The sequence below is a fragment of the Mastigoproctus giganteus genome, chromosome 14, assembly GCF_048544385.1.
Source record: "Mastigoproctus giganteus isolate SK-2022 chromosome 14, ASM4854438v1, whole genome shotgun sequence".
In the NCBI taxonomy this organism is placed as follows: domain Eukaryota; kingdom Metazoa; phylum Arthropoda; class Arachnida; order Uropygi; family Thelyphonidae; genus Mastigoproctus; species Mastigoproctus giganteus.
The window spans coordinates 2,641,471-2,667,568 of record NC_143588.1 but is presented as its reverse complement, the minus strand read 5'-3'; the positions used below and the strand labels follow the sequence as shown (position 1 = coordinate 2,667,568).

Sequence of the window (26,098 nt, the reverse complement as noted above, 5' to 3'; positions counted from 1 at the left end):
GGGAGATCAAAATTGAGAGTAGGAGTGTGCTATAGGCCTAATGACTCTGATGAGTATAATAAGAAACTGTACAGGGAAATAGAGTGGGCCAGTAAATCAGAGAGTCTTATAATGGGGGATTTTAATTTCCCAGATATTGACTGGAATTTGTGGATTGGTCACTCACACACTAGCAAGGCTTTTGTGGATTTATTGGATGATTGTTTTCTACATCAGCATGTTCGGGAGGCAACTAGAGGGAGGAATACTCTTGATTTGATTATCAGTAATGATTCTTCATGCATTAAGAATCTGCAGATAAATGAACCACTAGGTGGCAGTGACCACAGTGTGCTGAAGTGGGATTTACTCAAAGAGGTAACTACCATTAGGGGTAAAGGGAAGGGTTATTGCTTTCGTAAAGGCGACTACGATGGACTGAGACAGTATTTAAATTCTATACAGTGGGACCAACTGATGATGTTACCAACAGCAAATGCAAAATGGGAAGCATTCAAAGAACGTATCTTGGAAGCTACTAGACTGTACATACCAACCAAGAAATATTGTTCAAGGTTTAGGCCTAAATGGATGTCAGATGAACTGATGAGGCATATGGCAGAGAAGAAACATGCATGGGATACATACAAATTAACACATGACACAGAAGCCTATGATAGATACAAGTTGATCTGTAGCCAAGTTACAAAGGAGGTTAGGCAGGCGAAGGCAGATTACGAGAAATCTTTGGCAAGGGATGCAAAGAAAAACAGTAAAGAGTTCTTTACTTATGTAAACTCTAGAAGGAAGGGGATGAATCAGATTGGACCACTTGATATCGATGAGTCAACTGTTGATGATCCTGCTCAGGTAGCTAACAAACTAAATGAATATTTTGCATCGACATTCACACATGAGGAATTATTTAGCGAGGGGAAAGCCAGAGGTGTATTCAACTCTAGCAGTAAGCTAGTGAATCTTGTAATAACTGAGAGTAAAGTGGAGGAGAAATTGTTGAAGATAAACAGAAGAAAGGCACCCGGGGTGGATGGGATCTATCCAGTTATAATAAAGGAGGCAGCAGAGGAAGTAAGCAAACCCTTAGCCATAATTATGAGAGCTTCCTTGGACTCAGTGTAGGTACCCACAGACTGGAGAAGTGCAAATGTGACCCCAATTCACAAAGGAGGATCAAAGGCTGACACAAGTAATTATAGACCTGTGAGTTTAACTTCTGTTCCAGGAAAATTAATGGAGGCACTAGTTAAAGAAGCACTGCAGGATCATTTAGACAAGACTTCAGTTATAGTTCGGACACAGCATCGTTTTGTTAAGGGGCAGCCTTGCCTGACCAATTTGATTGGATACTATGATGCAGTCCCAAAGGAACTGGATGCAGGGAATAACTTTGATATTATATACGTCGATCTGAGAAAGGCTTTTGATACTTTTGCACATGAAAGACTGCTGCACGAATTGGAGCAGTGTGACATTGGAGACAAATTGCTGCTGTGGATAAAGGGGTGGCTGAGGGGGAGAAGACAGAGCGTGGTAATCAATGGACACTCCTCGTCGTGGACTAATGTTATAATGGAGTCCGTCAGGGCTCAGTGTTGGGTCCGTTATTGTTTTCTGTATTCATAAATGATAGTGATGATGGTATATCAAGCTTAATGTCAAAGTTTGCAGACGATACAAAGGTAGGCAGGGTTGTCAAGGACACTACTGACACTATGCTGCTGCAACAGGATCTGGAAAGGTTGAGCAGATGGGCTGAGAGGTGGCAAATGAAGTTTAACTTTGACAAATGTAAAATACTATGCATGGAAAACAGCAACGCCAGAGCAACGTATCAACTCTGTGTTATTACACTGACAGCGGTATAGAATGAAAGGGACCTGGGGGTGGTTGTGCAGGCAGATATGAAGTTCTCTGAGCCGTGCAGACGGGCTGCAAGGGTAGCTCATGGTGTATTGTCAATAATATATAGGAATTTTTCTAGCAGGGATAAGGAGGTGATTATTCCCTTGTATAAGGCAATGGTCAGGCAACACCTAGAGTACTGTATACAGGTCTGGAGGCCACATTTCAAGAAGGATGTAGAACTGCTGGAACGAGTATAGAGAAGGGCAACAAGATTAGTGAATGGAACAAAGGGGTGCTCTTACGAAGAAAGGCTTAAGTTTTGCAAATTACAGTGTCTGGAGACTAGGCACCAGCGAGGTGATCTAATAGAGGTGTATAAAGCCTTGAATGGTTTGAGCATGCTCAATGCTGTTGGGATTCTTCCTCTCGCTCAGAATAATCACCTGAGAGGGCATAAATTCAAATTGAGGAAAGACAGATGTAGGATAGACGTGCGGAAATTTGCCTTTAGCCAGCGGATGGTTGGTTGGTGGAAGAGACTTCCATCCCTTGTCGTGGAAGTTGATAGCTTAAATAAGTTTAAAGCTCAGCTGGACAAGTATTTTGAACGAACAGAGGGGTGAAGTGGAAGTGGTTTTTTTTTGGCTGATGCTGCATAAGCTTGCTTTCTTGCATCAAATGCCTCTACTAATGCTAATGCTAATGCTAAAGAACAAGAGCCCAACACCGAACCCTGGGGACTCCACTAATAACAGTCCATGAAGGCAGTGTCCCTTGATAACCACTTTCTCCTATTCAACCATCACTTTATCCATTGAAGCAACTTGCCCTTAATACTACACTCTTCTAATTTGTGCAGCAGTCTTCCATGTGCCACGGTATCAAAAGCTTTTTTAAAATTCAAGTATATGTTATCAAAATTATTCTTTGCATCAAATTCCTTTGTCACGACATCATAGTATCCAATCAAATTTGGCGGTCAAGACTTCTCCTTGCTGTGTCTGAACTGTAACTGCAGTCTTGACTATTGATCCTGCATCGATTACTTAATCAATGACTCCATTATTTTCCCGGGAACAGAAGTGAAATCTACAGGTCTGTAATTGCTTTTGTCACTCTTTGTAATTGCGGGACTCATTTGCACGTCTCCAGTCCATGGGGCATCCCCAGAGTCCAAGGAAGCTTTCATAATTATGGCGAAGGGTTTCCTTACTTCCTTTTCTGCCTCCTTTATTATCTCTGTATAGATCCCATCCACCCAAGGTGCCTTTCTCATGTTTATCTTCAACAATTTCTCCTGCACTCTGCTCTCAGTTATTACAAAAACATGGAGCTCCCTGTTAGAGTTTGATAAACGTCTGACATTCCCCTCCTTGAATAACTCCTCTTGTATGTAGATCCACATGTAGAATCCACGTGTACATCCAAAATACTCCTTCAGTTTACCACCTATCCGAGCATGATCGTCAATAGTCAAACCATCTATGTTAAGTGGACCAAGCTGATTCATCCCTTTTCTTCTAGAGTTTACATAAATAAACAACTCTTTACTGTTTTTTTTTTTTTTTGCATCCTTTGCCAAAAATTTCTTGTAATCTGCCTTCGTTTGCCTAATCTCCACTTTTTCACTAAGTGTGAATCGGTCGGTAATCACACCAACCTTGCTACCTATGAGGGCCTAATATACTTGTTCTGTTGTCCGGTTATACGTTATTCTGGACTGTTCTTTCTGCTTTTCTGTCTAGTGTGTTGTATATTTGCCTCGTAGGCAGTAAAGTTGGTAGGATCGACTTTCTCCGCACACCTGTTGGAAAATTCCTCTGTTCGAATCCCGTCGATGACGGGAAGAATTTGTTTTGGGTATTTTTTATAACATGGCGTGTATAGCATCATATTTCTTCCACAAATTCCTGTTTTTCGTCCAGCAAACAGAAAATCTTTCTCAGAACAGATTTTAATTTACAGACAATACATATAGTAGGTGGTAGATGACTTTCATCAAACGGTGAAATACCACCACTTTGCTTATTGGAGGCTTGGAGTGGCGAAACCCATGTTTAGTCTCTAGAGCAATGTTTCCGGCATTCCCCTCCCCCCATACTTCTTCTTCAACCCATGCACGGTACTAAGTACTATAGGCTTTGATATCTTTCGTGTTTGGGGTTTTCATAAAAAAAAAAAAAAAAAAAAAAATATATAGTGCAACATGGAGTTGCTGATGCTCCTAAAAACCCAACAACAACAACAACAACTATTGTAATTTTAGACTAATTAGGACAGTGGCCTTTGCATTATCTACAAACTGACTAAATTGAAAATACAATACTGTTTTTTATTTTTGAACTTATTCTGCGTATTATTCACGATTTTATTTTTGTATATAAATTTTGACATTATTTTTTGACTTTCTGGTGAAAGTGCTACTCCGTCTTTGGTGACGAGGCTATTTGTTTTGTATTGTCACGTTTAGTAGAAGGGAGAAGTATGGTAAGGAAAAATGTTATTAATTTTATCCGTGTGATCTTAATTTTATTAATAACTAAACGAAATGACATGATTGATTTTTAAGGTATATTTTTGTTATATATTTTTTTATTAAATAGATTCGCCCGCGAAATTATTAAGTAAAATACAATTTGGAAGTTTATTTAATCATTGCAAGATTGATTACGGCACGAATATAAGCACGGTGATAAGCAATCCTTGTATTGACTTTCAATCAATTTGCGCTGGGATTGAAGAGAAAGACAATTGTTAATTTGAGGCTGGCTTTTATTCGTAGTTCCAAATGAAATTAGGTTGTACAGTCTTGTTTTATTTTGGAGCAAAATTTTTAAAATTTGGAGTTTCACTTTATTTTTTGAATTTTTTATTGAGAACGCCATATGCATGATTGAGGGGTGATGGTTGAGTCTTGTGCAGTTTAACCTTTAGCGAATTTCACTAAACCTGAACAGTGTAGCCCAGAATTTTAAGTTCACAAGTTTGTGTGCTGACTATTCCAGTCTTTGTCACACCATGTTTTGTGGCATGTAAGGAAGAAAGGTTTAAACATTCATTTAAAATTATTAAATGGATTAATTTAATTTCTTCTGTGGCGATCCCCCCCCCACCAAAGAAATTGTTATATTTTACTATTATTTTTGATTTTATTCATATTTTTATTACCATTTTATTTTAGATTTCATTACTAACTTTTTATATCCGAAATAATAAAAAAATAGTATGGCAGATATACATGCTGATTTATGTAGCAACAAAACAAAAACTTGCACCTCCAATATGAATTTCCTGCAAATCTCGAATATGACTTTCTGGTTGTGCCCCTACAAGCAAGTGTTTAGATCACACTAACTTATTAACAGACTAACAGATTTGTGGATAAGTGCCACAGAAATGGAAGATGTGTTGGAAATTCTTAATGGGTTAATCGCACCAGGAGCAAAGTTTTTTTTGTGAGACCATTTTTTTTTTTTTTGGTTGAAACCCTTTTTCCTGAATACTTTTTCTGCAAAACCTTATTTCTGGGATTCATAAATTTATTTCTTAGGCAAATTACAGTTGTCTGATTTTAATGAAATATGGAATAACGCAACAGTTTTTTATTTTTTTTAAGATATACATTTAAAGTTGGAAGTTGGCTGTCACATGCAGACAAGAGATCTGTGATAAAATCTGAGCTGTGCAGAATGTAGTCCACTAACAACAGAAAAACAACGATTGACTAAACAGTCGGGTCCTTAAGGTTGTTACTGTAGATATTCTCTCAGGTATGACAAGCTGGGCTTGCTGCCTGAGAGTCTAAAATGCTGATGGAAATGTTATTCAAGTGGCACTTGAGACAAGTCAACCAAATAGTAGAGTAGTAGTAATGGCAAATGTAAAAAGCCAAGCTTATATAGCAAAGGCAAACCTTGAAAGAAAAGAAAAAAGCCCTATACAGTTCATCAATCCATATCCTCCAAGAATTTGCCCAATTCTTCCTTGAATTAATTCAACCTGTCCACGGCAACAGATGGAAGCCTGTTCCAATGATCACCACCTGCCGGCTGAAGGCAAACTTCTGCACATCCATCCTGCAACCAACCTTCCTCAATTTCATTTTATGCCCCCTCATGTGTGTGCCGACCGGGCTAGCCGAGTGGGTAAAGTACCTACCCGGCAACCCAAAGGTCGCGGGTTCGATTCCCGCCTCGGGCTTGGATCAAAGTACTGCAAAAACCTTGGGAGGTGCAATATGGCCACAGAAGCCGATGCGCCAACAACTACCAAATCAAAAAAAAAAAAAATCAAACCCTCATGTGTGTAGTCCAGCAAGTGGAAGACTGCTATTAACATTTGGCTTATTCAATCTATTCTAGACTTTAAACATCTCAGTCAGATCTCCCTGCAGTTGCCTAGTCTTTGGGCACTGCAATTTGCAGGATGGAAGCCTTTCTACGTAAGAACACCCTTTTATTCCCCCCCACCAGTCTGGTTGCCCTTCTCTGTGCCAGTTGCAGCAGATCTACATCTTTCCTAAAGTGAGGCCTCCAGACCTGTATCAGTACTCAAGATGTGGCCTAACCATAGCCTTATGCAAAGGGTCACCTTATTCCTACTAGTAAAGTTTCTGTATATCAAGAGCTGTCGTTGCAGCACGTATGCAGCCGACCAGGCTAGCTGGATGGGTAAAGTGCCTGCCTGGCAACCCAAAGGTCACGGGTTCGATTCCTGCCTTGGGCTTGGATCAGAGTACTGCAAAAACCTTGGGAGGTGCATTATGGCCACAGAAGCCTATGCGCCAACAATTACCAAAAAAAAAAAAAAAAAAAAAAAAGCATGTCTGCATTGCTCAAAGAATTTCATGCCTAACCCCAGATATTTTTCATTCTCTACTATCCTGATTACAAACTTATATAGCATCAGCCGGGGGATAAAAAAGAAGCCCTACACAGTTCGCCCATCCATATCCTTCAAGAAGGATATGGATAGATGGATTTCCAGATTTGATAAGTTACTCGGGTTCTGCTACCCATATGGCGGTACCTTGCATTTGTCAATGTTAAACTGCCTTTTTTCAGCCCATTGACCCAATTTCCTAGAAATCAAGGTGATTAATGACTGTTGTTAACCATCTTGCCAACATCTTTATCATCTGCAAATATTGACATTAAGCCTGTTATACCTTCATCAACATTGATAAACAACAATGGGCCTAGCGCTGAAACTCTGGGGAACTCCACTAATAACAGTAGTCCACGAAGAGCAGTGCCCATTGATAATCACTTCACTGTCTTCCACTTAATCATCCCTTTATCCATAGCAATAACTTGCCCTTAATTCCATATTGTTTTAGTTTGTACAGTAGTCTTTTATGTGCAACAGTATCAAAAGTCTTACTGAAATCCAAGATGTCAGAATTATTTTTTGCACCTAGTTCCTTTGTCACTGCATCATAGTAGAGGGCTTCTCAGGTTTGTAGTCTTAAAAATCACATGGGATAAAAAAAAAAAAAAAAATGCGTACAACTCCCAGGCAGAAAGTTATGATCACTCATCTCTAAGATAAAAACACCGGTCCCCACCTTACTACAAAGCGGATTGGTCTACCGCATCTCTAGCTGCTACATCGGGGAAACTGGGAGATGGCTCGAAAAACGCCTTTCCGAACACAAAAGAGCAATCCGCTTAACGGAAGTGGAGCACTCGGCTATTGCCGAACACGTTTGGGCAACCCACGACGACATTGACCCACACCGCGATGTGATTGTGGATAGGTCCCGGCACTATCGACGACGCGCCTGGTTGGAGTCGTTGAGCATCAAATGCTCCAGTACCTCAGTCAAAAGGAGCAGTGGATGTAGAGTCCACCCTATTATCGAAACAGTAATCCTGACTTGACAAACGCTGGCAACATCTGCATGCATCACAGCCACAGGCTTCAACATCCAACAATTAATCACGCACTTCATGTACAAGATTGGCAGTACATGCCCTCATGCTCCATTCTTAACTGTCAGCTTAACTGAGGAAGGTTGACAAAACAACTGAAAGCTTTTTGTTTGTATGTATCTAATCTAATATATGTATATTTCCTATTATTAAACTTGTCACAATCTATTTTGTATCTGTTTTCGCTGAGTTACAGTAATTTTGATAATGAATCCAGAGCGCACAGGCCTCTTTAATCATATTGATAGCATTAGTTTCTGAAGTTTCATAATAATTATAAAAAAAATAAACTTTCAGATTCAAAATTCAGTAATATTAATAATTATTAACAACAATTACATAACAATTATCCAAAGTAATTATATTAATTATAAAAAGAAGAAAATGTAATAAATTTTCTATTTACCATAATTAATATAATTCCAAAACAAATATCGATATCCACTTCTGCAGCCACCTTTTCATCACTGTTGCTACTTAAATTGGTGTGACGCTCTTGCGTTGCTAATCCGCCTGTACTAAAATTTCTTTCGAAACTTGCACTGCTTGTCGGTCATTTCGACGAAAGAGTGCAGATTTTGGTGAATTTTTTGAGAAGTTGACGAAGTGCACCTTATTGGTCAATTAAAATTGTCAACAGACAAATAATATCATCATCATCATCAGCCATTTTCAATCCACTGCAGGATGAAGGCCTCTCCAGCCACTTTCCAGTTCCTTCTGTTTTGAGCACTGGCCATCCATTTACTACCCACAAACTCATGAATTTCATCTATCCATCTCCGCCTTTGTCTTCCAGGTTTTCTTCTAGCTCCTCTTGGATACCATTCTGTTATTTTCTTAGTCCATCTGTCATCATGTCTTCGAGCTATGTGTCCTGCCCAGGCCCATTTTAGTTATTTAGTTTTGATAAGAATGTCCTTTACTTGAGTTTGTTGCCTAATCCATGTGTTTCTCTTCTTATCTAACAGTCTGATTCCCAATATGATTCGTTCCATTCTTCGCTGTGTAGTTCTCAGCTTCTCTTCCATTCTTTTGGTGAGTGCCCAAGTTTCACTTCCATAAGTCATGGTGGGGAGTATACATTGGTTCATTATTTTACATTTCAGACAAACTGGGATATTGCTCTTCAGTATGTGACTATATTTCCTGAATGCCATCCATCCAAAATTTATTCTTCTCTTGACTTCCAGCCATTTATCATTATTACAACTAATAACTTGTCCCAGATAAGTATATGACTCCACCTTTTCAATTACTGCTCCTTCAATCTTTATTTCCCTTTCTGTGGCATACTTGTTCATCATTACTTTTGTTTTAGCCATATTCATCTTTAGTCCAAAATCCTTACTAGCTGTGCATAACTGATTAAGATTTTCCTCTAATTCGTTGGGATCGTGGCTAATGACCATAATGTCATCTGCAAATCGTAAATGGTTTAGGTACTCTCCGTTCACATTGACTCCTTTCTGCGACCAGTCTAATCTTCTGAAAGCTTCCTCAAGGGCAGCAGTAAACAGCTTCGGAGATATTGTGTCTCCTTGTCGAACTCCTTTCTCAATTTTAAATTTCCTACTGTCTTTATCTAGTCTAATAAAGGAGGTAGCACTCTCATATATTTTCTTCAAAATCATAATATATGGGGTATCAATGCCTTCTCTTTCCAGTGCCCGAAACATTGCCTTATGCTGTATGGAGTCAAATGCCTTTTCATAATCCACAAATGCCAGGCATAATGGTGTTTTATATTCATTTGCTTTCTCCATTAGCTGTGATATTACATGAAGGTGATCCATAGTTGAGAATCCTGTCCTAAAGCCAGCTTGCTCTTTCGGTTGATTCTCATCAAGTATTCTGTCTAATCTGTTAGTAATGACGCTTGTGAACAACTTGTAGATGTGGGATAGCAAGCTAATTGGTCTATAATTTCCAATTTCTGATTTATCTCCTTTCTTATGCAGCAAAACTATGATTGCATTATTCCACTGCTTAGGTGTCACACCTTTTCTAATGCACTTTGTGAAGAGCCTTGCCAGTTTTTGTGTTATGTCTCTTCCACCCAATTTTAACAACTCTACAGTAACTTCATCTTCCCCCGGGGCTTTCTGATTCTTCATTTTCTTCAATGCATGTTCTACCTCATCAGGAAGAATATTGGGTATGTCGTATGTGTTGCTACTTTGCAATCCATCTTCCCCACTGCTGGCATCATTCCCCTGCTCCTTGTATAATTCTCTATAGTAGTCTTCTGCTATTTGAATTATGCCTTCTCTGCTGTTTATAAGTACACCCTCACTATTCTTCAGTTTCAGTATCATTTGTCTTTCTGTATTACTGCTCATGGCTGCTGATTTAATTCCTTTGTTTTCCCTTAATGCTTGTTCTACTTTTCTTGCGTTAAATCTTCTTATGTCCTCTCTGAGTCTCTTTCTAATGGCTTTGCATAACTCAGTATACTCAATTTTCTCCCTGTCAGTGTTTTTCTTGCTTTTCATTTGTCGTCTTTGGTTCATCATGACAAGTGTTTCTTGACTAATTTTTTCTTCTTTGGATTTCTTTTTCCCTATAGGTTTCTTGGGCTTTATCACTTTCAAAAAGTTGTAATATTCCTCGTCGATATCTTGGTCCTCAGCAGTCTGCAGAAGCTCATACTTGTTCTTAAGTTCCAGTACATACTGCTTTTTCTCCTCCTCTGTTATCTCAAAGACCTTTGTATTATTTACTCGGGTCAGTTTTTTCCTTTCCTTTCCTACATCTATATCAAGTGTACATCTTACCATTCTGTGATCACTTCCAACATTTACCTTATTCAGGACAGTAACATCATTCACAATATATCTTCTGTTAGTGAGGATGAAGTCGATTTCATTAGTAGTTAATCCATTTGGACTCTTCCATGTCCACTTTCTGTTCACCCTTTTCTTGAAAAAAGTGTTCATTACTGACAATCCTTGAGATTCTGCAAATTCCACAAGTCTTTCACCTCTTTCATTTCTTTCACCAATTCCAAAATTTCCTATTGTTCTCCTTTCTGCGCTGTTTTGTCTTTTTCCAACCTTAGCATTGAAGTCTCCCATAATAATAGTGTAGTGGGTTTTCTGCTCATCTAGAAGACTCTCCATTTCTGTATACATTTCTTCAACCTCTTCATCATCATGGCTCGATGTTGGTGCATAAATCATTATAATCTTTAGCTTGTATCTCTTAGAAATCTTGAGTATTAGTCTTGACACTCTTGGTGATGTACTTTTGAATTCCAAAATGTTGTTTTTAAAATCTTTATGGACCAGAAACCCAACTCCACCTTCACTTCTTTTACTGTTTCCATTGGTGTACAGCAGATTTCCACTTGGTAAACTTATAAGTGATTCATTTCTTCTTCTTGTTTCAGCCAAACCGATGATATTCCAATTCACATTTTCCAATTCCTTTTCCAGCTCTAATATCCTGTCTTCACCGATGAGTGTTCTTACGTTATAACAGGCCAAGTTCATTTTCCGTGCATGGCAGCCTGGTCGTACCCAGAGATTCTTGGCACCCTCTGCTTCCACTCTGATCCTCTCGCTGCCGTAAGAGGGAGAGTGAAAGCTGCTGGGGACTGAGGGCCATTTGTTTCGTCGTGCTTTCATGTGCTGGAGGGTTTGGTCTTTTCCTCTTCACGCTGACCAGGCGTCTTGAAGAGAACCACTCTACACGTTCGTTGCCACCTAAGTGACGTAACAGGGCTTACCATCGAGAAGGTGTGCATGAGTGGATTTTAGGGAGGCAGGTCAACCGGACTTCTCCTAAATCTTCTGTAATAGAGAGATATTGGATCCATCAGTGTTTTAGGCTGAGTGTCTGATAACACACAGGATACCTGTTCCCCTTTAAGCCCCGACAAATAATATATATGTTTTTAAAAACATATATATTATTTGTCGGGGCTTATAACGACAAATAATATATATGTTTTTAAAACCTTTAAGAATTTAAATACATAAAATATGTATGAAATAACTCAATGTTTGAAATAACAATTCATTACAATTATTTTTTCCGGAGCTCAGAGTGCAAACATAGTTCGCATTATCCAACCCTCGGGCCAGCTTGGGCCAAACCCCGAGGGCCAGGCCCATATAGACCTCTACATCATAGTAACCTATCAGATTGGTTAGACGCTACCACTCCATAACAAAAATCCTTATTATCAAAATTACAAAAATAACACAGAGCGAAAACGGATACAAAATAGATTGTGACAAGTTTAATAATAGGAAATATACATATATTACATTAGATACATACGAACAAAAAGCTTTCGGTTGTTTTGTCAAAACAACCGAAAGCTTTTTGTTTTCGGTAAAACAAAAAGTAACAAATGTAAAGTACTACATATGGGTAACAGTAACCCCAGAGCAATGTATCAACTCTGCGGTACTACACTGACAGTGGTGGAGAATGAAAAGGACCTGGGGGTAATTGTGCAGGCAGATATGAAGTTCTCTGAGCAGTGCAGACGAGCTGCAAGAGTAGCTCATGGTGTCTTGTCAATGATATACAGGAATTTTTCTAGCAGGGATAAGGAGGTGATTATTCCCTTGTATAAGGCAATGGTTAGGCCACATCTTGAGTACTGTATACAGGTCTGGAGGCCTCATTTCAAGAAGGATGTAGAGCTGCTGGAACGGGTACAGAGAAGGGCAACAAGATTAGTAAATGGAACAAAGGGTTGCTCTTACGATGAAAGGCTTAAGTTTTGCAAATTACAGAGTCTGGAGACTAGGCACCGGCGAGGTGATCTGATAGAGGTGTATAAGGCTTTGAATGGTTTGAGCATGTTCAATGCCAATGGGAATCTTCATCTTTCTCAGAATAATCACCTCAGAGGGCATAAATTCAAATTGAGGAAGGACGGATGTCGGATAGATGTGCGGAAATTTGCCTTTGGCCAGCGGGTGGTTGGTTGGTGGAACCGACTTCCATCACTTGTTGTTGAAGTTGATAGCCTAAACAAATTTAAAGCTCAACTGGACAGGTATTTCGAACGAACGGAGGGGTGAAATGGGAAAGGGTTTTTTTTTTTTTTTTTTTTGGCTGATGCTGAATAAGCTTGCTTTCTTGCATCATATGCCTCTACTAATGCTAATGCTATATATGTATATTTCCTATTATTAAACTTGTCACAATCTATTTTGTATCCGTTTTCACTCTGTTACTGTAATTTTGATAATAATGAATCCAGAGTGCACAGGCCTCTTTAATCATAAAAATCCTTTTGCTCCTATGCTTATCTTCAATGACACTGATTTTTAAGCAAAATCATATATCTCTATTGAAGATTACCCTGACTTATTTCTCTTGGCATAAGCACATTACAACTATTGCTTCCTTTGCATCTAAAAAACTAGGTTTTCTCTTGGCATTACTTTTCTTCCAAATAGCTGTTGATTGTACAAATCTGCTCTACCATGGAATATTGTTTCCCACATCTGGGACAGTGCCCCAGAGTGCCTCTTTTCTTGATTCCATTCAAAAGATGGCAGTTAGGTTAATTGACTCATCTCTAACGAAGTCTCTCCATCTCATAAAGTTCTGTTTCTACTGCATGTCTTTTCTGAGTTTTGTGTCAGACAACGTTAATTACAAAATCATTTTGTAGTAAACATTTTTGTAATTTACCAAGAAAAAGTCATTTGATATTTTCTTGGTTTACTGGAAATGTGCTTATAACCCAAGCTAACTTGTAAACTACTAGAGAAATACATTTCTATGACATGATATGCATTGTTATTTTCATAAAAACAGCCAACACATGTCTTCCTAATGTGCGAGTCAGAAACTCAAGTTCCAGTCAATATCTGAAAAGTTAATCTCCCATTGTAATACATTCCGGCTTACTAGCCCAATCTTTCTCTGTATAGTTTGTTATACTCCAGTCATTAGGCCTGTCACATACTCTAATTTTTGTTTTCCAAGTGTTTATCACAGCAAACTGACTCAGCATTGCACTGGCAATCATGTCATCTGGATTTCACTGCCCTATATTTAATATGCTTCTTAACTATGAACATAATGCTCCTCCACCTCCAGTTCTGTCTGTCATTTCTGTACACATTGTACTCTCCATATTCAAATTCTATTCTTCATTCCTATTTCTCTGGTATTCCCACTTCTGCATTATGATTTAGCCATTACTTTAAATTTATCAAATTTATTTACTATGTTCCTAGCATTAGTGTATGTGCAATATATCCTAACAGCCCATGTATTTATTTTTTTTCATGATTCTCCTTAGTAGGACTTAAAATCCCCGAAACCTTGCTTTCCAAGCTGCTGCATGTTCCAGTAGAAAGTGTTAGAATTACTTTCACCTCCATCTGTGGCTCTAATTAATCTGTTAATTTGTGCATCTCCCCATGCTATCAGTTTTCTAATGATGTAACATTGCCTCGATAGCTTCAGTGAATATTAATACACTCCTATTTAAGTGTATCCCATCCCTGTAGATACTCTCTACTCTGTTAACAAGCACAGACCATGCTGGGAAAAATTCTACCTCATGATCTTTGCAGTTTCTTGAGGGATGAATTGATTGACAAGGCTCTCAATATATACTCTCTCCTATGCTCCCTCTCGGCAGAAATGCAGACACTTTCAAATTTAACTGTAATTCGTGACTTGGTTTCAACATTGACCTGTACTTGTTAACTGGATTGCACTGCCCTATATTCAATATGCTTCTTAACTATGAACATAATGCTCCCCCACCCTAACTAAGTCTGCAGATCTCCTATTTTTATTGTCATTAGTGCCAATGTGTATAAAAGTATCCCTTTTGTGCCATTAAAAGATGATATCTTCTCTACATCATCTACTTTTGCATCTGGCAGACATCCTGAGTTCTATTCCCTCTATTAGATCCAAGTATATTATATACTTGGATCTTAGAAAGGCTTTTGATACTGTTGCACATGGAAGACTGCTGCACAAATTGGAGCAGTGTAGCATTGGAGGCAAATTGCTGCTGTGGATAAAGGGGTGGCTGAGGGGGAGAAGACAGAGAGTGGTAATCAATGGACACTGCTCGTCGTGGACTAATGTTATTAGTGGAGTCCCTCAGGGCTCAGTGTTGGGTCCATTATTGTTTTCTGTATTCATAAATGATATTGATGAGGGTATATCAAGCTTAATGTCGAAGTGTGCAGACGATACAAAGGTAGGCAGGGTTGTCAAGGACACTACTGACACTATGCTGCTGCTGCAACAGGATCTGGAAAGGTTGAACAGATGGGCTGAGAGGTGGCAAATGAAGTTTAACATTGACAAATGTAAAGTACTACACATGGGAAACAGCAACCCCAGAGCAACGTATCAACTCTGTGGTACTACACTGACAGTGGTAGAGAATGAAAGGGACCTGTGGGTGGTTGTGTAGGCAAATATGAAGTTCTCTGAGCAGTGCAGACGGGCTGCAAGGGTAGCTCATGGTGTATTGTCAATAATATATAGGAATTTTTCTAGCAGGGATAAGGAGGTGATTATTCCCTTGTATAAGGCAATGGTCAGGCCACACCTAGAGTACTGTATACAGGTCTGGAGGCCTCATTTCAAGAAGGATGTAGAACTGCTGGAACGAGTACAGAGAAGGGCAACAAGATTAGTGAATGGAACATAGGGGTGCTCTTATGAAGAAAAGCTTAAGTTTTGCAAATTAGTGTCTGGAGACTAGGCACCAGTGAGGTGATCTGATAGAGGTGTATAAAGCCTTGAATGGTTTGAGCATGCTCAATGCTGATGGGATTCTTCCTCTCTCTCAATAATCACCTGAGAGGGCATAAATTCAAATTGAGGAAAGACAGATGTAGGATAGACCTGCGGAAATTTGCCTTTTGCCAGTGGGTGGTTGGTTGGTGGAACAGACTTCCATCCCTTGTCGTGGAAGTTGATAGCCTAAATAAGTTTAAGGCTCAGCTGGACAGATATTTTGAACAAACAGAGGGGTGAAGTGGAAGTGGTTTTTTTTTTTTTTTTTTTTTTTGGATGATGCTGCATAAGCTTGCTTTCTTGCATCAAATGCCTCTACTAATGCTAATGCTATTCTTTTTACACAACATATTTCCCCTGTCTCTGACAACATATTTCCCACTCATGGACAATAACCACCTCTGTGAGTCTTGCACATTCTGCCTTGGGGATTGCCATTGGTTGCCAGATACACGTGAGGGCTCTGGCGTTGAGTTGGACAGCTGAGAGCTTGATTAGCTCCCTCTTTTTAATTCCTTTGAGGGCATTCTTCAAGCTCTCACAAATGCCCATTAGAATGCAGGGTTCCCATCTAATTTCCTACTGGTCTTTGCATCGAATGAACACACAAAGACATCCCCCTTGGCTCCTCCATGTCCCATTCAAGATAGGTCTGCAAACTGCACTGTGTGGTACTACACTCAGGGTAGTGGAAAATGTAAAAGACATGGGGGATAATTTTGCAGTCTGATATGAAAGTTCCCTGAGCTATGCAGTCAGGCTTTCAGGACTTTGTCATATGGGTAGTATATTGATCCCTGCACATAGGTTTTCTGTAAATTGAGGTTATCAAATGAGAACCTGAATGGTAAACTGAAATGTCCAGAAACTGATTGGCATCATTCACCATTGTTTCCATTGTGACTGTAATAAATGGCGACAAAGAAATTAATATACTGGAGGAACAGTTCCACAGATCCCTTAGGGATAATCCCTTAGAGCAATAGCAAAAACATTGTTGACACATCACTGCCAGAGTCTAACAGAAATGGGTAAATTTGCAAAAATGTTCCAGGGTTTCCATTTGATGTTAGCTATGATGGTACTGACTGGTGTTCCTACATCCATATGCTGAATTTGTTTAAAAAGGGAATTGCAAACATAATGGCACAGCATGGCAAAACAAATATTAAGAGCAAGACAAATCTGTCAATGGAGAGTGAGGTCCTATTCCCCAACATGAAATCCCTGTCCAAAAGACTCTTGATAAAACCAATGGCTGGCTGAATGGGGATGGACGTGAACAGAGAATCCAGGATAATCCCTGATAATCCTCAAAAAATTGACGCTAGTATTGACAGTATATTTTGTATTGCCAATAAGTGGAAATAACAAGCCTGTAACATGTTTGGAGAGTTTGTACAGTGGGATGCCACAGCAGGCAACAATACGGCATAATGGGATGAGGGTCATTCCATGTCAAGTGGCCTAGGGGTCCCTGCTCAACCATCTTCAATTTTGTTGAAACTTGGTGTGGATGTTTAAACAGGTTTCAAATGAAGCTGTGCAAAATTTCAATTCAAAGCAAATAGTATGCTTGAGGCACCAGCACCTTTTTCGTTGAGGTAACTTGTGTTATGCGGAATAATCACAAATTTTCAAAGTTTTAAGTGTTACTCTGCTAGAAGTTAACTATACCTAGTTAACTTTTGGCAGAGAATGCAACACTTTTGGTGTCCAGGCTCAAAAATCTTAATTTTTTACAATGCGATCTAAAACTGACACCAAAAATTTGTTGCGGCAAATTGAAGCAAGACTTTTGAAAGTCTTAACTTTGAAATAAAAACCTTTGGTACCTTCTTCTTTGGACATTCCACTTACCAACTGCATGAATTCAGCCTTACTAAATATCAGCTCTTATACTTGTTTTCTGGCTGGGATATTTTCCCAAGATTGACTCAAAATTTGAAAGTCAAATTTGACCTATCTTGAAGGGCAAATATCTTAATGTGGAACACTTTCAATTCTTGTTTTTGCCACCACTGGAAAGAGCAGAGTATCGTCTACAAGAATCATGGTTTATCTGTTTTGTGTCTTTGCACTTAAGGCCTTAAAATGAAACCTAAACATAAAGTAGTTTTATGTGTTGTATTGTTATTTTGTGAGAGCTTTTTTGTTGCAGAACCCTCCCTAATCCTGCCTAATGTTTAGAATAATCTAGAAATAGAATATATTCTGGAATATTCTAGAATCATACAAAAAAAGTGTAAATAACTGATATTTGAACCGTGCTGTTATTAATGTGTTTTTTCTTCATAATGAACAGTTTGTTTATTTTGTTCCTCTATTTTGTATTGTTTGACTAATAAAGTTAATTAAGTTTTCATTGCTTGCAGAAATGTCCACTTATTAGTCAGCATGAAAGCCATGGAATCAGAAGATATGGCTGGACTCATGCACCATCAGTCATGTGGATAATTCTAAATACCATGTGCTATCCTATACATGCAAAACTGGGTTAAAATTATTTAAAGAATTTGAATTTGAAGAACAGCAGCTGATAGGTCGAAGTTGTGGATTAAAACTGGGTGAAGAAGACACAATTTGTCTACATCTTGTGAAGCTTTGCTTTTGACAAAATTTGAATTTTTGTAGCGTTCATGTTGCAATCCTTTCCAGATGGAAAATCATATGGTGAAAAAAAGTTTACAACCAATTGATTTGTCAGTGGCAGACTACCTGAATGAAAGACCTAACAGAGGTAGTCATAAAACCAGGCCAGAAGCTGTGCCCATCATGCCAAAAAGTAGGAACATATGGTCTGATTCATCTGAATCAGACCATAATGACAAAATGCATGTGACTGAAAGCTTGAACACAAGTTTGATGGTTGTTGGTATTTCTCCTCTGAAATTTCGGTGAATGGCTAAGAGAGACTCACAAGGCTATGCCAAAAGGAAGGCAAGTCAAGTACAAGATGTAATTGCCAGTACAATTGCATCTGTTGGTGGCTTGGATCCAAATGACATCATGGACCAAGTGCAATTCATCAGTGTGGAATTTGCTTAGATTATGAGCTGCTGAAAGAATTGAAAGAAAAGTTGATTGTATCAAGTCATTCAGAAATACTGTACTGTACTTCAAATATTAACACTAGCTCCAGTTAGTTGGTCCATAAAGAAAACAATGGAAGAGTTTAGTGTCTCAGAAAGAATGGTCAAGAAAGCTAGAAAACTTAAAGCAGAAGGAATCATACCTGGAAAAAAGCAAGGAAAAGATGGAATTTTTTGAAGATGATGAATTAGTTGGATATGCCCTGGAAAGAAAGATTACATTTCCATTAGAAATGCAGATGGAATAAAAATGCAAATGCAAAAGTGACTACTACTCAGCAACTTGAAGGAAATGTTTGAAATAGAAATGGATCTGACATTGGATTTTCTAAATTTTGTGAACTTTGACCCAAGTGGTGTGTCACAGTTGGTGCACCAGGAACACATTCTGTATGTGTATGCACAATCCATCAAAATGTCAAGTTAATGCTAGCAGCAAGTCCTGTTGAATGTGATTACAAGGTTTTCATTGGTAAAACAGTCTGTGATTTGGAGTCAAAAGATTGTATGCATCATCAGTGTGAAAAATGTCCAGGAATAGATTAATTAAAAAAGTTTCTAGAGAATATTTTTGAAAACAATGAACCAGAAGATATTGAATTCAAGCAATGGATATACACTGACATAGATACACTGGACCCAAAGCAATTAACAACAGAAGATTTTATTGAAAAGTTGAGTATAAAGATATTGAACCTTTCCTGTCATCACTACATTGCTAAACATCAAAGCTACCATTTGAAGTCAACAAAGGAAAGCCTAATGACAGAGAATTAGTCATCTTGATGGATTTTGCAGACAATTATTCATTTGTTGTGCAAGATGCTGTTCAAGTGTTCCACCGTGAGAATAGCCATGCTACATTGCCATCCATTTGTCATTTATTACAAGGATGTTGAACTTCAGAATATAAGCTTATGCATAATCAGTGACTGCCTTCGACATGACACAATTGCAGTGAATGTTTTTCTAACCAACTTAATTGGATATTTAAGAGTTTCATGACAGAAATCAGGCACATTTACTACATCAGTGATGGTTCTGCAACTCAATACAAGAATTTCAAGAATTTTATTAACTTGTGTCATCATCAGAAGGATTTTGATATCAGTGCTGAATGGAATTTCTTTGGCACTAGACATGGTAACTCACCATGTGATGGAATTGGTGGAACAATAAAATGATTGGCAACACATGCAAGTCTCCAGAGCCCAATTGAAAACCAAATCCTGACACTAAGAAACATGTTTGAATTTTTCATGTGACTGGAATAAAACTTTTGTTTCTAAAGAGGAAATTGAGCAAGTAGATTCATAGATGTCATACTATTGCTGGAACAAGAGAAAATCATCACTTCATTCCTATTGATGCAAGACAGATTTGTGTTTGCAGAATATCAAATGACACAATCATCATTTGTAGTTCATGTGATCAGACTAGTGAAATCAATATTCAATATGTGCCAGTTGTTAATTTACAACCTGGCCAATACATTGCCTGCATATTTATGTCAATAATTGGTGGATTGGAAATATTTGTGAAATTTCATTTCAAGAACATGATGTATTGGTAAATTTCCTACATCCTCATGGAGCAGCTTGCTCATTTCACTGTCCTGCTAGACAAGATGTCTGCTGGATTCCTGAACAACAAATTATTGCCACTCTTCCAGCTCCAAAAACGACAACAATGGGGCGGCAATATAGCTTGCCTGAAGTAGTAATATCAACCATCAGTGAAAAATTACAGTCCATTATGAAGCAATGATTTAATATCTTCACACTCACCTTCACACTCACTTGTTAATTCAAATAGTATTGTGTTTTAAATAAATTTTGTTGTAGTTACGTCTTTCAAGCTTAAAAACCAATAGAACATCATCTTTATTCTTGGAATCCTGATCACTTTTCATGCTTGGGAATTTGCACTAAAGAAACCCATGCAATTTCTTTTCCTGCCATTTGCACTCCTATTGTAAAAAATACAGATCTTTTTGTGCATTGGCAATATATCCTTTCTCTTTAAACAATAATCATCATTATCAGTCATTTTCAATCCACTGCAGGATGAAAGCCTCTCCAGCAACTTTCCAAATCCTTCTCTTTTGTGCAATGGCCATCCATTTATTTACCCACAAACTCATGAATTTCATCTGTCCATCTCTGTCGTCTTCCAGATTTTCTTCTAGCTCCTCTTGGGTACTATTCTGTTATTTGCTTAGTTCATCTGTGATCATATCTTTGAGCTGTTCCTGCCCAAGACCATTTTAGTTCTTTAGTTTTGATAAGAATGTCCTTTACTTGAGTTTGCTGCCTAATCCATGTGTTTCTCTTCTTATCTAACAGTCTGATTCCCAATATAATTTGTTCCATTCTTCACTGTAGTTCTCAGCTTCTCTTCCATTCTTTTGGTGAGTGCCCAAGTTTCACTTCCATAAGTCATGGTGGGGAGTATACATTGGTTCATTATTTTACGTTTCAGACAAACTGGGATAATTCTCTTCAGTATGACTATATTTCCTGAATGCTATCCATCCAAAATTTATTGTTCTCTTGACTTCCAGCCATTTATCATTATTACAGCTAATGACTTTGTCTCAGATAAGTATATGACTCCACCTTTTCAATTACTGCTCCTTCAATCATTATATCCCTTTCTGTGGCATACTTGTTCATCATTACTTTTGTTTTAGCCATATTCGTCTTTAGTCCAAAATCCTTACTAACTCTGCATAACTGATTAAAATTTTCCTATAATTCTTTCAGATCGTGGCTTATGACCATACTGTCATTTGCAAAGCCTAAATGGTTTAAGTACTCTCCATTCACATTGACTCCTTTCTGTGACCAGTCTAATCTTCTGAAAGCTTCCTCAAGGGCAGCAGTAAACAGTTTCGGAGATATTGTCTCCCTGTAAAACTCCTTTCTCAATTTTAAATTTCCTACTGTCTTTGTCTAGTCTAATAAAGGAGGTAGCACTCTCATATATTTTCTTCAAAATCATAATATATGGGCTATCTATGCCTTGTCTTTCCAGTGCTTGAAACATTGCCTTATGCTGTAAGGAGTCAAATGCCCTTTCATAATCCACGAATGCCAGGCATAATGGTGTTTTATATTCCTTTGCTCTCTTCATTAGCTGTGATATTACATGAAGGTGATCCATAGTTGAGAATCCTGTCCTGAAGCCAGCTTACTCTTTTTGTTGATTCTCATCAAGTATTTTTTCTAATCTGTTAGTAATGACCCTTGTGAAAAACTTGTAGATGTGTGATAACAAGCTAATTGGTCTATAATTTTCAATCTCTGATTTATCTCCTTTCTTATGCAGCAAAACTATGATTGCATTATTCCACTGCTTAGGCGTCACACCTTTTCTAATGCACTTTGTGAAGAGCCTTGCCAGTTTTTGTGTTATGTCTCTTCCTCCCAATTTTAACAACTCTACAGTAACTTCTTCTCCCGGGGCTTTCTGATTCTTCATTTTCTTCAACGCATGTTCTACCTCATCAGGAAGAATATCAGGTATGTCGTACGTGTTGCTAATTTGCGATCCATCTTCCCCACTGCTGGTATCATTCCATCGCTCCTTGTATAATTCTCTATAGTAGTCTTCTGCTATTTGAATTATGCCTTCTCTGCTATTTATAAGTACACCATCGCTATTCTTCAGTTTTAGTATAATTTGTCCTTCTATATTACTGCTCATGGCTGCTGATTTGGCAAGTCCTTTGTTTTCCCTTAATGCTTGTTCTACTTTTCCTGTGTTAAATTTTACATCCTCTCTGAGTCTCTTTCTAATGGCTTTGCATAACTCAGTATACTCAATTTTCTCCTTGTCAGAGTTTATCTTGCTCTTCATTTGTCATCTTCGGTTCATCATGACAAGTGTTTCTTGAATAATTTTTTCTTCTTTGGGTTTCTTGGGCTTTATCACTTTCGGGAAGTTGTAATATTCCTCATTGATATCTTGGTCCTGAGCAGCCTGCAGAAGCTCAAACTTGTTCTGAAGTTCCAGTACGTACTGCTTTTTCTCCTCTTCTATTATATCCAAAATCTTTGTATTATTTATCCAGTTGTTTTTTCCTTTTTTTTTTATTTTCTTATATCTATATCAAGTGTGCATCTTACCATTCTGTAATCCCTTCCAACATTTACCTTGTTCAGGACGGTAACATCATTCACGATATATCTTGTGTTAGTGAGAATCAAATCGATTTCATTAGTTGTTAATCCATTTGGGCTCTTCCATGTCTACTTTCTATTAACCATTTTCTTGAAAAAAGTGTTCATTACTGACAATCTTTGAAATTCTGCAAATTCCACAAGTCATTTCTTTCACCAATTCCAAAATTTCCTATACAGGAATTCCCCTATGTGCCTTTACTAATGCCAATGCTAATTATCAAATCATTTTTAAAAAAAAAAATATTTTTATTATTTTTATTATTATTTTTTTATCGTATGATGTGGTGGCAATACATGAAGGAACCAGTTTTTTCCTGCTTCCTTCGTGTATTGTGGCCGCGAGATCCAACTGGATAGTGCAGCACCATCATTGATATCCAAGCCCGAGGTGGGATTTGAACCCGTGACCTTTGGGTTGCTAGGCATACACTTTACCCACCCTCTAGCCCTGGTCGGCATCAAATCATTACACTCCCAGTTATAACTTGGTATACATCTGGTAATGCAGGTTGCGTTCCGTGGAACGCTACGTAATTTGGGGAATTTCCACCAAAGTGCAACACTCGCAGTTGTGCTCACTGAATTGATTGAATCAAAAATGAAACATTTGACTAACATGTAAATAGAATTATTTATTGTATTTATTCAATTTTTTATCTCGTGCGCAAGAAAAAGTACAAAGCATGCAATTTAAAAAAATTTCAAAATTATAAAATTACAAAAGAGGAGACAGCCATACCGTTGGTAAGTTTTACCTCTCGAGCATTGTTGCCAGAATCGACGTCTTCACCTGATAAGTAAGCCCCTGCGGAGATTAAGGGCTGTGGAGATTAGAAGGGGTCGGCTGCTTAACCTTGCAAAAGAACATATTAATGGATGATTGGACAGTGGCTTTTTTCTTTTCATCGTAGGTTTCTTTTTGGCAAGCAAGCATATCATTCACCCCTCTGTTAACTTTTAAGAATCGTTCGCTGTCAGGATCCATCTACTGAAACCTCGTCATTGCCGATGCAATTTCACGAAATGCCGTTGCCATCTCTCTCTCTCTGGTGATGAGGCGTCTCGACTGCTCATCTGGTTCATATTGAGCTTTGTGAATATTTTCTTATTTCACTATTGCTGCCTGCAAGTCATACTTATCCATAATTTTACCCATACTTATCCTTAATATCTTCATACTACTTGTTGCTTTTGCTTGAATGGTCATTCAAAATTATAAAATTACAAAAGAGAGGAGACAGGCGTAACGTTGGTAAGTTTTACCTCTCGAGCATTGTTGCCAGAATCGACGTCTTCACCTGATAAGTAAGCCACTGCGGAGATTAAGGGCTGTGGAGATTAGAAGGGGTCGGCTGCTTAACCTTGCAAAAGAACATATTAATGGATGATTGGACAGTGGCTTTTTTCTTTTCATCGTAGGTTTCTTTTTGGCAAGCAAGCATATCATTCACCCCTCTGTTAACTTTTAAGAATCGTTCGCTGTCAGGATCCATCTTCTGAAACCTCGTCGTTGCCGATGCAATTTCACGAAATGCCGTTGCCATCTCTCTCTCTGGTGATGAGGCGTCTCGACTGCTCATCTGGTTCATCTTGAGCTTTGTGAATATTTTCTTATTTCACTATTGTTGCCTGCAAGTCAATATGTTATTTGTTAGATAATTCCTTCTCTTCTTCCTCTATTAACTCCTCCACGTCTTTGGCATCAACCTCCAACTGAAGTAGCTCTGCAACCTTTACAATCTTATCTGTAACCTCTTCATATGATGTTTCAAATCCTTCGAAGCCTTTTACGTGTCGTGGGCATATTTTCTTCCATGCGCCCTTTAAGCAACTTTTAATAATTTCCTCCCAGGCCTTCTTAATGTTTAAGATGGTGTGGTAAATATTGTAAAATTTCCAAAAGTCTCTTAACCTAAAATTTTTCTCATCTATTGCAGACAATGCCTGAACAAATGTTTTGCGTAAAAAGTATACTTTTAAATTTGAAATAATAGCCTGATCCATAGGTTGGATCAGGCTGAGTGAAGCCTGATCCTTGGATGAGTGAAGTAGTGTTTGGTGGTAGAAATGACTCATGTTCGAATTAAAATCATCTAGATGCTTAGGATGTCCAGGAACATTATCTGATAGAAGCAAAATCGTGAAAGGAACATTGTATTTACAATATTTTTCAACCTCGGGAATGAAGCATCATTTAAACCAATCCCCAAAGAGATATTGTTATCCATGATCTCTGGTTCGATCGGAAATGCACCGGTAGGGTGGCTTTATTTATGCCCTTAAATGCATGAGGATTTCCAGAAAGATACACAAGCAGTGGTTTTAATCTATAATCTCCCACTGCATTAGCCCCAAGCAAGAGCCTGGTCCTATCTTTTGACGCCTTGAAATTCGGCATTGATCCGGCATTTTTTTCCAATGCAGAATGGCCTCGTAAACTTTAAAAATTTGCTGGGTTGAATCTGCCTTCGTGAATAATTTTTTTTCCCCAACATATCACAAAATTTCTCTGCAGCTGCAGAATCGGCATGGCGACTTCACCATTGTGGGGAAGTCGCCATACTTTAACGTTGTGGAAACCAGCGTGATGCTTGAACCTATTAAACCATTCGTTGCTCTCCACGAACTTGGCCATACTTATCCTTAATATCTTCATACTACTTGTTGCTTTTGCTTGAATGGTCATTAGACTCGGGGGCACTCGCTTCAATCTGATTTTCCTTCCATATTATTAACAGCTGTTCCATCTTCAATATAGAACCTGGACATTGTTTTGTGATCACTGTTGATCTTAAGTGCGTCGATACTTTGACATGTTCTTTTATATGCGCATTGTCCTTTAAAATAATATTTACTGTTGAAACAGCCAGACCTTAATTCCCTTGCAAAATATATGACAAACTTTGTCCTGCTTCTTACTTCTTAATCATTTTCATCTTCATTTCTAAATGAATTTTGTTTCGTTTCCTGGCACTACCACCACTTGCAGTTTTCGTTGGTCACTTTCCCTTCATCATTGTAATATGGAAATAGGAACAAAGAGAAGTTTCTGAAAATTTGTTTTTATATGATTGAAGGTTTCATTTCACCATAAATAGCATAAAAACCCACATAATTGCAGTTATCATTATTATCACAAATGCAGTAAGATCGAGTTTACTACCCTCTTATAATTAGATACACTAACAGAAAAGCCCAATAAATCGGAAAGTGCAAATTGTTTTTGGTCGTGACCTCCAAAAATGTGCTTTAGAAAAATGTCACAAAGGCATTCAAAATTGATTCTTATAATGGG

The 26,098-nt window shown here is 38.2% G+C and overlaps 1 protein-coding gene across 1 annotated transcript in view; it reads left to right on the top strand.

Annotated features, from left to right (window-relative positions):
- Positions 1 to 26,098, top strand: part of RpL36A (ribosomal protein L36A) — a 71,793-nt gene that overhangs the window by 8,177 nt on the left and 37,518 nt on the right. The window contains exon 2 of the mRNA XM_090389000.1: positions 4,264 to 4,332. Coding sequence (XP_090245126.1) covers positions 4,264 to 4,332 — 69 coding nt within the window. The remainder of the gene's footprint in view (positions 1 to 4,263; positions 4,333 to 26,098) is intronic.